The 12,831-nt window shown below is 43.9% G+C and overlaps 1 protein-coding gene across 11 annotated transcripts in view; it reads right to left on the minus strand.

Moving 5' to 3' along the window:
- The window catches only part of SLC4A10 (solute carrier family 4 member 10), a 1,044,586-nt gene that overhangs the window by 929,519 nt on the left and 102,236 nt on the right, over positions 1-12,831 (minus strand). For 3 of the 11 annotated variants that reach the window (XM_069224250.1, XM_069224245.1, XM_069224241.1), the window contains exon 1: positions 8,432-8,815. The exons of 6 other annotated variants lie outside the window; for them this stretch is intronic. In XM_069224250.1, coding sequence (XP_069080351.1) covers positions 8,432-8,479 — 48 coding nt within the window. In that variant the 5' untranslated portion in view covers positions 8,480-8,815. Of the gene's footprint in view, positions 1-8,431; positions 8,816-12,831 lie in introns of those variants that run through there. 2 more of the 11 variants (XM_069224247.1, XM_069224252.1) reach the window with 2 other exon arrangements.

Genomic DNA, 12,831 nt, shown 5'->3' on the forward strand with positions numbered 1-12,831 from the left:
CCAGACAAGAGTTCAGCAAGGCAGCAGGGCAACAGCAAGACAGCAGTCCTTTGGAGAAAGCAGACAGGTGAGTCCTTTGAGCAGCCAGGCAGTTCTTCTTGGCAGGATGTAGTTTCTGGTTCAGGTTTCTTCTCCAGCAAGTGTCTGATGAGGTAGGGCAGAGGCCCTGTTTTATACTAAGTTGTGCCTTTGAAGTGGGGGTGACTTCAAAGAGTCTCTAAGAAATGCACCCGGTTCCCTTTCAGCTCAATCCTGTCTGCCAGAGTCCCAGTAGGGGGTGTGGCAGTCCTTTGTGTGAGGGCAGGCCCTCCACCCTCCCAGCCCAGGAAGACCCATTCAAAATGCAGATGTATGCAAGTGAGGCTGAGTACCCTGTGTTTGGGGTGTGTCTGAGTGAATGCACAAGGAGCTGTCAACTAAATCTAGCCAGACGTGGATTGAAGGGCACAACAAGATTTTAGTGCAAAGAAATGCTCACTTTCTAAAAGTGGCATTTCTAGAATAGTAATATTAAATCCGACTTCACCAGTCAGCAGGATTTTGTATTACCATTCTGGCCATACTAAATATGACCTTCCTGCTCCTTTCAGATCAGCAGCTGCCGCTTCAACAGTGTATGAGGGCAGCCCCAATGTTAGCCTATGAAGGGAGCAGGCCTCACAGTAGTGTAAAAACGAATTTAGGAGTTTTACACTACCAGGACACATAACTACACAGGTACATGTCCTGCCTTTTACCTACACAGCACCCTGCTCTAGGGGATACCTAGGGCACACATTAGGGATGACTTATATGTAGAAAAAGGGGAGTTCTAGGCTTGGCAAGTACTTTTAAATGCCAAGTCGAAGTGGCAGTGAAACTGCACACACAGGCCTTGCAATGGCAGGCCTGAGACAAGGTTAAGGGGCTACTGAGGTGGGTGGCACAACCAGTGCTGCAGGCCCACTAGTAGCATTTAATCTACAGGCCCTAGGCACATGTAGTGCACTCTAATAGGGACTTACAGGTAGATTAAATAGTCAATCATGGATAAACCAATCAATAGTACAATTTACACAGAGAGCATATGCACTTTAGCACTGGTTAGCAGTGGTAAAGTGCTCAGAGGTCAAAAGCCAACAACAGCAGGTCAGAAAAAATAGGAGGAAGGAGGCAAAAAGTTTGGGGATGTCCCTGTCAAAAAAGCCAGGTCCAACAATATACTTTTAGCAAAGTAAGGCGGAGTCTGCCTGATGCTGAAAGAGAAGCATTGTTGCACATATATACCTGACAATAGTAAAGCAATTAGAAATTTTATTAAGAATCTGACAGATTCAAATTCAGACTTATAAGATCTGAAAAAGCCAGGGGTATTGGAAAATATTGGCAAAAGCATTACTAAAGTGAAGAATTGGTTGGGTAATCTTGGTAAGGCTATTGTTGGAAAAACACTGACACTATTATTAATGGTGGTTGTGTGCGTCATCTGTTTAATCAGATTTTACAAACTGTACACACTGATGAAAAAACAAAGGATGAAAAATTAACAGAGGAGGGAAGAAATTCAACTAGAAAAGATGAAAAGCAGATACGTTCATGATTTGAGAAAAAGTGAAAACTGGTGAAAACCGAGAAACAATAGATATTGTAGACAAACTAAATTTTAAATTGACTCACAAATATCAATACAAGTATTAATAAGTATATTTTGTGACAACACATATAGTTGTCAGAGGAGGGATTGCTAGAGAGCAAGTTAATTAATACAATTTTGAAGTATTAAAGTACTAGTTATAAGAGTAATGTGTGTATTAAAAGTCTGTTTGAAATTAATATGTGTTTAAAATGAGCAACGTATAAGTGGCAAAAGTGGTGGACACCATAAATAATACATGTTAAATAAGAAATAATGTTGATTAATGTAGAAATGTTTTATAATTATTAATATGGATTAGTATGAACACTAATAAAATGGAATTAAATTATTATTAGGTTTGAATGTGAATTAAAATGTTTTATTAAATGTGGGCCTATAAGAAGAGGCCTAAAGCTAATCATACGCTTAAAAGCTTGTGCAATGTTTTTCTGTCTCAGCAGTTTCTAGAAGCTCAATGTTCATTGTTCACATGATGCTGACCTCACATAATCCTTCAAGTGTTTGGGCAAAACAAATTTTCAATATCCTGTGTAGCTCCTACACTGTGGAAAAGTTATGTTCTTATACTGTAAAATTTGTCTGTATTCCTTGGATGAGATAATGTGTACCCAGGAACAATAGTTTTCAGTGTTCATGCATAACCTGCAACAATTGTATTCGACTGAGGAAACTGGTGACTGCAGTGAGAGAAGATGGTCCAATCGTATATGTGGAAAATGAAGAAAGATACTTCTGAAACGTGGAATGATTCTACTTAGTTCTGACCTAATCCACCCCATAGTCAAATCAATAGAAACTTAGCTGGTTGCTTTCTAGTACTTTAATATAGCAGAGTTTAGGCGATGTAAGGACAATTCCTCTCAGTTCCTTGCAGTTCTCGGTTGTCTAAAGATTTTCTTTTATTCTGTTAGTGTATTGATGTGTTATGTCTTTAGCTTTCTTCCATTGACGGTTCAGATACAAGAAGTCCAAACATTACTGAAGTATTCCCTATTATGCCATTGTCCAGTAAAGAAGACCAGAAGATGCTCCACTGATGAAGACGTTGCTGCTTGCTGATCCATTTAGGAGTGGTATAGCCAAATGTGCATTTGTCTTTCTTGCAGACTTTTATGTTTTCTCCCTTTAGAAAATCCAACCACTATTTTTGGGTAGCGCCATAGTCAGATGTTTTTCAAATTAACATTTGTTTTCTTTCCTTTTTGCATGAAGCCCAACATGCTTATCAAATCAGAATAATAGTTAAGGATGCCAAAATCTAAATTTGACTGTTCTATATAATTTGATTGGAAACAATTCAACTGCTATAACTAAATGCATCCCGTTTCCATCATTTATCTGTTAATGCTGTTATTTTGCATAGTGGTTCTTGAATGTTTAGTGATAAATACTCTATCTAGGTTAAGATTCGTTCGAAGGGTCACCCTGTATTGTTTCTGTACTTGTATCTTTTGGTTTTGAATTTGATTTAAGTGATCATAGCATTGTTAATTTAAAGGAGGATAAATGTTTGAACTTTATTAAATTGGTGTGGTCATTCATGACCATATAGGTCATGCTGTGTATAAATTACTAACTCCAAATTGAAAGTGATGTTTATTGATTTGATATTATTAATATTGATTGCTAGGATGTTATCATACTCCTGTCGGAGCCCAGGCTTTGTGTCGACCTCTAAGGGTAATTGATGGTTACCCTATACATGTCACCTTATAAATAAAATATCAAAAGAAATATAAGGCTGGACATGCCCAGAATGTCACTTGGTAATCATTACTAATATTAGGGATAGCAGAAATGAAGGCAAATATCTTTAGGCATTGTGTCAGAAAAGCTTCAGCTGTCTGCAACAAGCTGTGCTAGTGATTCCCAAAACATGGACATTAGTTAAGCTAATCAGTCTTCTTGTATGTAATATTCAGATGCAAAAATGTTAGGGTTATTTTCTCTCTCAGCAAGCCGGGGAGTACCAGCTCATTGTGCTTCAACTGCACTCGCAACTCTGAGACTCCACAGTTCTGCAGAGCTCGAACACAACCCACCTTGCACCTACTGCTCACCTTGCCACATTTTGATAGCATCAGCTGCCAAATCATGTATGGCAGGCCTGCACCCTGGGTGTATAGGCAGGGCAGTACTACATAGCAGCGGGACATCATCACCATCAACACTGCTGCTTCTCTTGTCTCCTGCCACCTGGCATCATCCAGAATTCTCTGCAGAGTAGTACAATCAATACTAGTGATACAACACATGCAGCAAGCTCTGCTTGGTTTCAAATCCCTGGCCAGCAACAAAGCCTGTGAGAATGGTCAGATCCTAGAGCTCTCCCACACCAATTGCAACCATGCTACCCAGGGCAGAGCTTATGACAGTGAGGATGTGAGCTATGGTGGCCCATTTATTCTCAGTCTTAAATTGGGAGCGCTGGCACCTCTCACATTGGTCACACTTCCATGGAAAGGAAAGCTGCTTTCTCCATGTTTCCTCACATCTTGGATCAGATGTGAGACTGACATGGGTGAGAAACAGTAAGTGGAAGAAAGAGGAGAAGAGATTGAGTTGTGTAGAGGAAGAAGGAATCAACAGCGACAAAGAGACAAGAGAGAGGTAAACTGTTCTGAAAGGGAGACAGTCAAGAAAGAAATTGGACAGAAAAAAAGATGAGCTGCAAAAGTCTAGTAGAGACTTGAGAGGCACAGTGTTACAGAAAGAGAATGGGTCACGAGGCGGGTCAGCCTGGCCTACAGGACAATCAGGCAGTGCCAGGAAGGGCTGATCTGACACATCAGTCTGTGGGACATTTTTTTGTCTGCTTCTGGGCCTTTTTATGGTTTGATGAGCCATTTTTTTACTATGAATTTCTCTGATTTTACCCAGAGGCGTAGCGTGGTCAGTAAGACTGGGATGTGAGGTGTGACTTTCAGATTGTTCGACAATTACGCGGTATGAGGGAATCTTAAGGGGTGGTGGAAAGGAAATGGAGTGCAGATTGTGAGGGGGTACTTAAAACAAGTTATTTTGTAAAATAACCATGATTTAAGACCTTCAAAATAGAGGGGGGGGGGGTGTGGGTATGTGTGTGCGTGTGTGTGTGTGTGTGTGTGTTTTTCTGTCTGAGTATTCAAGAATGCCAGGTGAAATCTTACAAACACCTTACCATACCCGACTAAAAGCTCCTGTACCCGACTATTTACTACAAATAGACAACTGATAGAGCAGAAATGAAAGAAGAAAACGGTTTCAGAGAAATAGAGTTGGTGAAGATATGAGGAAGAAATGAGGCATGCAGCGGCTGCTCCTTCGCTATGGCGGAGGAGCGTCGACCCCTCCCAGCCAGCAGCTGCAAACCTTTAAAAATTAACGTTAATGAACAATGTTTATTATTGTTTGATTTTTAAAGGGGCAGGCCATGGGGTATGACAGTGCTGTGCACTCCCCTCAGTGCACATATGTGTTTGGCCGGCCGTCTCGGGCACTGAGTTCTCTCCATCCCGGCACTATGCTGTTGGGTTGGAGACAGCAGGCCCATGCTCCCAGTCTGCCTAGGAGCACAAAGCCAGGGTGCTCCAGCCAATCCTATCACTGCTTTCATGCTGCCAGCAGCATGAGAGTAATGTTAGAACTGGCCACAGCGCAGGCTGGGAGCCTATGCCTGCAAGTGGAGCCAGAAGAGCTGCACAGCAGCGTGGAGTCACGTAAGGTTTTTTCTGTAATATTGTTTTCCTTTGCTTTGTCGTTCCTCTCTCTCTCACCTCCCCACCGCACTGCCCCACCCCTTTACCGCAATTCGAGCTGCTACTGGAAGCATAAAGGAGACAATGAACGGAGAGTAGAAAGTTAGAAGTGGATGGGTGCAAATCAGTGCTGGAAAAGAACATAATGAATCAAAGACCGACACAATGGTAGAATGTTGGTAGATAGGGGTTAGAGTTATGAGAGAGGCAGTCAGTGGCAGTATGCATACTGTCTTTCTATATACAAGCATTATTTTTACAAGCTATGCCCTCAGAGCTAATGACAAGGAGAAAAGCCACAATAAAGAGAAAAGCCACAATAAAGTTTTGTTTTACATTATATGTACCTAACAGATTGCATTTTACTATAACATTTATTACTACAGCTGAGTCGGCAGGGATGTCTGACAGTGGCCAGATGGCATGCCCTTTACTAGAAATAACTGTCCTCATCATGACACATCTTAAGAAAAAGGAAGTCTTGGAGTGAGGGAGTTGAGGAAAAATGCTTTATCTCCCTCTGCCTCCCTACAAGCTGCAAAACAACTTTAGTTTTTGCCAGTACGTGCAGGGGCGTCTCCTCCACTAGGGTGGAGGAACGTTAGCTTCCCCGCCAGCAGCGGCAGCTGCAAAACGTTTAAAAGAAAAGGATAATAAACCTTGTTTATTATCCATTTCTTTTAAAGGGGCTCAGGACTCCCCCTCAGAGCGCATTTATGTTTGGCAGGCCATCTCAACTGTGTTGCCGGGCTTGTGAGAGTCTGCACAGGCTCCCAGTCTGCCTGGGAGTTCCCTGGCTGGGCGCTCCTAGCCAATCCTGATTGGCCGCAGGGCAGGCTGTGACCTGTGCCTGCCTGCCTGGTTTGAAGCGACGACAGATAGAGGAGCGGCACGCGGCGGCGAAGATACGTGTTTTCATATTTATTTATTTTTTTTACTTTTTATTTTATTTACCCCCCAACATCCCCCCCCCCCGATTGCACACCACCCTGCCCCTTGATGTTATCGGGGAGCCGTGACTGGCTACATGTTCCCCGGCTGACATATTGCCTGGGACACTGCTGGGATGATTCGCTGAACATTGTCCAAAATGAGGTCACAGCATTAAAGTAGCAATCCGAAGTGATACCCGCTGGTCTCCCTTCAGTGACAGCACAGCAGTGAAGTGATCGTGTGAGGGAAGAACGGCGGATGGGAAAGAGAGAGGTGAGGCTGGGAAGATACATAGCAAAGAGGCATGGAAAGGGAAAGAGGACAGGCATAGGGGAGAGATGGTGACATGAAGCAGGCCCAAAGGAAGTGATGGTTAGTTACATGTAGGGGAAGAATGGACGGATGGAAAGGTAGCTTAAAAGAGGGATGCGAGAGAAATTAGGAAAAATGAGTGCCATGGCGAAAGACTCATGCACTCATCCCACTTATCACTTATCGCCGTTAGTGCCTCAGTGTGGAGTCTGGGCTTTGAACACTCTGATAGGTTTTTGCCCACAAATTTTCACCAGGTAAAATCAGAAACAATACATACCGGCTAAAAGCACAACTTTCGAGTATAAATACCTCAGAAACACAAAAGGCCCTTCTGCGTAACCGCTCAATCTGAGGTGGAGAACTTTGAATGCTGATGCAATACCGCACAGTATACACTGCATCCCAGTTAGGATTATCCTCGAGGTGAGACAGGGTAGGTGGAAACTGCCAACTTGTAATGAGGCCTTCGGATGACAGATGTCAGGGAGATGTGAAATGAGAGAAGAGCGAAAACGTTAGTTAGTCAGTGAGGAAGTCGGTGCTTCAAATGGGCAGGTACTGACTGTCCAGCACTGAGCACCTGTAATTCTTTAATTTGAAGGGGGGAGTACCTGCACCTCTCATCACTATCGCAATATATTACAATGGATGAGTACCGGTACTTCTCAAGAATAAAGAAGGACTCTAAATAGAGAGTACCTGCACTTCTATATTTCCATTTAAAGCACTGGTTGATCTCAAGATCCAATGCGAAAAACGCACTTATCGGTGCGTTTAGATGTGCGTGCCGCCACTTGAATACCCCTCCCTTCAAATGCACGGCTGTTTTCTAGAGATGCCATTGGCTGAGTCGAAGAATGCCCCTCCTCCCCTATACTTCCATTATCACACATGAAAGGAGTCGTGACTGGTGATAGTCCACCCTACCCCCACACCGATGTGCTACATGTTACACGTCAGATGCAGAATGCCACCAAAAGACCCCGACCCGCTAGCACAGGCTTTCGTGTCAGCCTAGAAGAGAAAGTAGAAACGGAATCACACTCACACTCCTTAATGTCGAACAGCAGAAAGCAGCAATGTATGCGGTACTTTGCACACAATGTCGTCAGGTCGTAACACACACAGAAATAAGTGGAAAAGACACGCCCCTTTTCGGGACAATCTTCTGGACGTCACAGAGACAAAGAACAGATATCTGTACATATTCTAGTATAAAGAAGACTGTGGAGGTGAATGGGCCCCTCTTTCAGCTGCAAATGAAAGGTTGGGAAACCCACGGCGTCCCACAAGTCTGCCTAAGGTCGCGGCCAAAGGCAGATGCCGAGGGAGCATCTCTCTGACACAGAAATACGTTTAAAGGAAGAGAACACTGCCTATCCGCAGTGCGCACCAACAGCAGCAGCACCTCACACCGTGAGACTCATCCGCACAGAGCCGGCAGCGAGGGAAGCTTCTCTCAGACCATACTGCTGCAGGCACTGCACTCTCTCGGCCCTCTCCTGTCACATCCAGATTCAATGTCACGCCGCATCATTCAGAGCAGCCATGTGGAGCGCGTTCACAGCTTCCTTTGTCAGGGGCACGCATCGTCTTTGCGGCAGTGTTTTCTTTTACTATTTTATATTCGTTTATTATTAGAGAGCACGCACTTCTATCAGTTCCCATTGCTGTAGTCACCGTGCATGTTATATAAAGATGCACGTAACGCAGACATACAAAGGAATGGCTGCTACAGTGATATCATCCCTCTTCCTGCAGCAAGCATGGCCACGACAAGCGCACTGCACGCTCCTTCTGGCGCTCTTACCGGGTTCAGCAGCGGCTGCATCTGCGCTCCTTGGTCCTTTAAATCCATGTCGATAGGAGTCCGGCTATCCCTCAGCGCGCACCTTCTTCTCTTCTCGGTGCACGCGCTGCCTCCGGTGCGCCGAGACTGCTCCGAATTCACGTCAGGTAGCTACGGAGCAGGATGTGATCACTTACGCCCCCATCCAACTCCTGTGACGACTCTCAGAGAGGTGGTCCAAGCAGGATAGGGGCATAGTCGCCCAGTAGCCGGATGAGGTGCGGGCAGGGACCCCTCCTCAATGGGATAACTTCACAGAGGAAGCCTTAATCCAATAAATGTCTCATACGCACGGTCAGCCCCACTATCTCTTTGCATGTAAGCCATTTCCAGGGAAAGGGGGACGGAAGTGCCACCCCACGCCACACAACTAATATACATATATGATTTGGGAGTCAAATGGGTTTGGGAGCTTTGTCGTTAGTAGTAGTACTAGAAATAGGAGTGCAGAAAATTCTACAGCACCATTAGAGTTCCCTGGAAGAATTCAGCAAGACAATGAGCAATAATGAGGCTTGTTGAGGAACGTTTTATTTTTTGTTAAAGTGTACTAGAACAAGTGTCAGCTGGTCAAGGGAAAAACGTATTTACTGATTATTTAATTCGTCAGCTGCTGCCACACCTAGCAACGTACTCTCATAGAGCATTACAATTATACAGTACTTACTGGTACTGATTGCCCAGTTCCACGATCCACTGAAATGCCTAACACCAACATTATCAGATAATTTAGTGCAGAATAACCAAACAACATTATTACTAGAATTCAATGCGAGCCCTGGTGAGACAGAGGAGCATGAGCACAACAGAGGCAGGGCCGTTGGTTCAACAGCAATAACACAGGGCCAGTCTCTCTTTGAGTGGTCCACAAACGGTAAAAAAATATGAATGCCCAATGAGAAGGCTGGAACAACAGCAGTTATATGATTTAGATGCCCAACACAAAATGTGATCAAGGGCAATGCAGGCCCACTTACAACTGGCCCAGCTGAGTGGACGCAGAAAAGAGCCAGGTTTCAAGGAGACAATTCCACGGCCAACAAACAAAACCTTCCGCATGTAAAGAGTAGCTTCACCCTCTAAGTTCTGCAAGCGGCCAAGAGCACCCAGTCTGGCCCCAAAGAAACAATCGCAAGGTCAACAACCAAAACCTCCCAAATGTAAAGAGTATCTTCACTCATCGCAATCCTGCGATCAGCGAGGAGCAAATAAATGCTGTTAGCAAGTCCTGATAGCACTTGGTCAGCCCATCCCACGGAAAACCATTGTGTAGTCCCACTGGCAACAAAGATGAAGAAATTCAACTAGTGAGATTTAAACAAGAGTTTCCCAACTGGAGCGGAATCCCATGCTATTGTTTGGTTGAAATTATAACAGACAAGGGAGAAGAGACTAGAGGACCTTGACAGGAGGCTAACAGATCAGACACCTGTGTCAGACTGTCTGGAAAGGTTTAGTGCACAATGTCATTTCATTGGGAATCTCCAAAAAATAGGGTAGAGCCAACACAGAGTTTTGGAGTCAGCAGATGAGAAGCAAACATTACAGACATGCAATACAGTCTTCACACAGACTAAACCTGAGACTCAATCACAGGCTGCTAATATCACATCCAACACAGATCATCTGATGCCAGCACATGATAAGTGGACCATGACATGCTCCAAGCCTACCGGTATCCAAATAGATCTGACCAAAATAACCACATGTGTTACCTAGGAAGGCAGAACCGTCCATGCATTATGCCCTTTCAAGAAAGAGAATATTCAAAGCCACCTGCATTTCAAGATACATCAGAGGATCATTTGGTAAAGTTCAGGCTGGAAATACCCCCTAACTATGGGTAATCGAACACACACACCATGGTTGAGGACAAGAGAAATCAGATAAACATAAATGTTCCAAAAACACAAAGACAGAACCAAAGGAGGCTTGTTGAACAGAAATGTGGACTGACTTAAGAATAGAGCAGGCTACATTTATGTTTGGAGGAAGGAGTTAAAGTATGTGAGGGGGCTAGATATTCCTGAACAGAGCCAAAACACAGTCTGCTTCCTATTAGAGTGTGGTTGTAGCAACCAAAGAGTATCACTAAGAAAGGCCCAAAGTCTTTAAACTGTAAACTTCATGCTAAAAGTGGCACTTTTATTTCTTGCAAGAGACACACTGTGGTAGAAACATTGACCCAGAAGCTATGAACAGCTTGGAGCTCCCCATCTGTCTAACCTACCCAAACACACACAGACTTCTCTTTCCCTTTTCTTGTCACAGTAAATCATACTTGAACTGATTGCCAGCAGAGAAGACTATGTAGCATCCCTTATCATTTTATACTTGAAGGGTTGACCAGGAAGTCTGCAGTTCCTCACATCCCTCTCTGCAGGGCTGCATAATGTGATCTCTTCCTACAGATAATTGGATATTAATAAAATTTTTCCTCAATGTGTATCTTTCCAGTGTCAAATGTTTGTATTAGTCTAAATTTGTGTATTGTATATATGGTTATACTAAAGGAAAGGTGGCCGAAGTGCGTTACATAAAATAAATGGAAATGGACCTACTTTTACATAACATAACATAACATAACATAACATAACATAACATAACATAACAAACAAGATATAACATACCAATAAAACAGAACAAGGCATAACATAACATAACAACATAGTATATTATTGTGTTGGTTGAGGGTGGTGAAACCCTACTCAAGCAACAGCCACAAATCCATAGAATCGGAGATATGCAATTTCAAAGATTTAATGTAAGTATTGCACCTAAAAGCACAAAGCTCCACCACAGTTATCTGTCCGTTCAAGATCGGGTGAAAGTCACAAGTTCAGGCTGACCGTGACGAAGCATGGATCAGATACAGGGACAAGGTTAGTCCCACTGAAAAAGTTACTTTCTAAAGTCTAGCACAAAGAGTCCAGTTCTCGGTGGAGCAAGTTGCGAGGAGCAGGGAATAGACTCTGGGTGGTCATTTTTGTAGCATAAAGAGCAGACCGGTTGTTGTGGATGGTCGTCGATGTAGCACGTGGACACTGTTGGGTGTTGAAAATGGCCATAGTGCAGATTCGCATTGGTGGTAATCGTGGGCAATGCTGTGGTGTGAAATGGAGATCTCTCGATGGTCATTGGTGGTTCAACAGAACATTGCATTGACAGTAGCATGGGCTTGGAGCAAAGAGTCCCATTCACAGTTGCAAAGAGCCCCTAAACTTACTTCAGATATCTCTGTTTCCTTTAGGAGGAGCCAACTGATGCAGCACCAAGAGTCCAGCAGCTGAGAGGCACTACTTGGGAATCAGGAACTCACTCTAGCAGAGACCAACAGGGCAGGCCCGCTGCAGCAGGTCAGCTTCGCAGTTTCAGAGAGACCTCTGTAGCTTGTTGTGGCCATGTAGCTCATAACAGGATGTCAGTCAGCTGACACTTGCAGTCACTTCAGCCTGGGATAAAGGGTGCAGGTCCAGTGTTCCTTCTTAGACAGCAGGGCAGCCTGCAGCAACAGGGCTGATAGACAGCTCTTCTTCTGTAGTACACACAGGCCCACTCATGAAGAGTGGGTCTTTGGGTCCCATTTTTAAACCTGGTGCCCCTTTTGGAGAAGCCTCTGGAGTTTTTAATCCTACGGAGGTTTCTGGAATTTCCTGCCTCTCTGCCCTGGTCCCAGCCTAATGTGAAGTCCTTTGTGTGAGCTGGGCCAGTGTCTTTGAAGTGCAAAGTTAGTTGGCAGCTCTGCCCCCCCCCCCCATCAAGCCAGGATGGCCCATCCTGCCAACACCCAGAACCTCTATTGTGATACTGTCTAGGAGGAATACACAGAGACCAACTGCCAACTACACCTAGTTATGTGACCCAGGACATAAAACTCAGGCACCAAATGGTTAGAACAACAAAATGCCAACTTTCTAAAAGTGGCATTTCTAAAACTGTGACATAAAACTAGAATTTACCATTAGAGAGCATTTTAATTTACAAATCCCCAGAAACCAAACATAAAATTCCTATCTGCTCCCACACAAAGTTATCACGTATTACATGTGATAAGGCAAACCAATGTTATTCTATGGAAGATGTTGGCCATGCAATAGTGAAAAACGAATATGAGAGTTTTTCACTACCAGGGCATTTAAAATTTTAAAGTACATATCCAACTTTTTAAATTTGAGAACCCTGCCCTTTGGGCTGTTTAGGGCCTACCCTTGCTGTGACTTACATGTGTTAAAATGAAATGAAGGTTTAGGCATAACAAAAGGTTTACTTTTCCAGTTCGAAATGGCACTTTAAAACTGCACACACATGCTGCACTGGCAGGCCTGAGAGATGTTTAGAGGACTACTTAAGTTTGTGGTACA

The sequence above is a fragment of the Pleurodeles waltl genome, chromosome 3_1 (genome assembly GCF_031143425.1).
Source record: "Pleurodeles waltl isolate 20211129_DDA chromosome 3_1, aPleWal1.hap1.20221129, whole genome shotgun sequence".
NCBI classification, from domain to species: Eukaryota; Metazoa; Chordata; class Amphibia; order Caudata; family Salamandridae; genus Pleurodeles; species Pleurodeles waltl.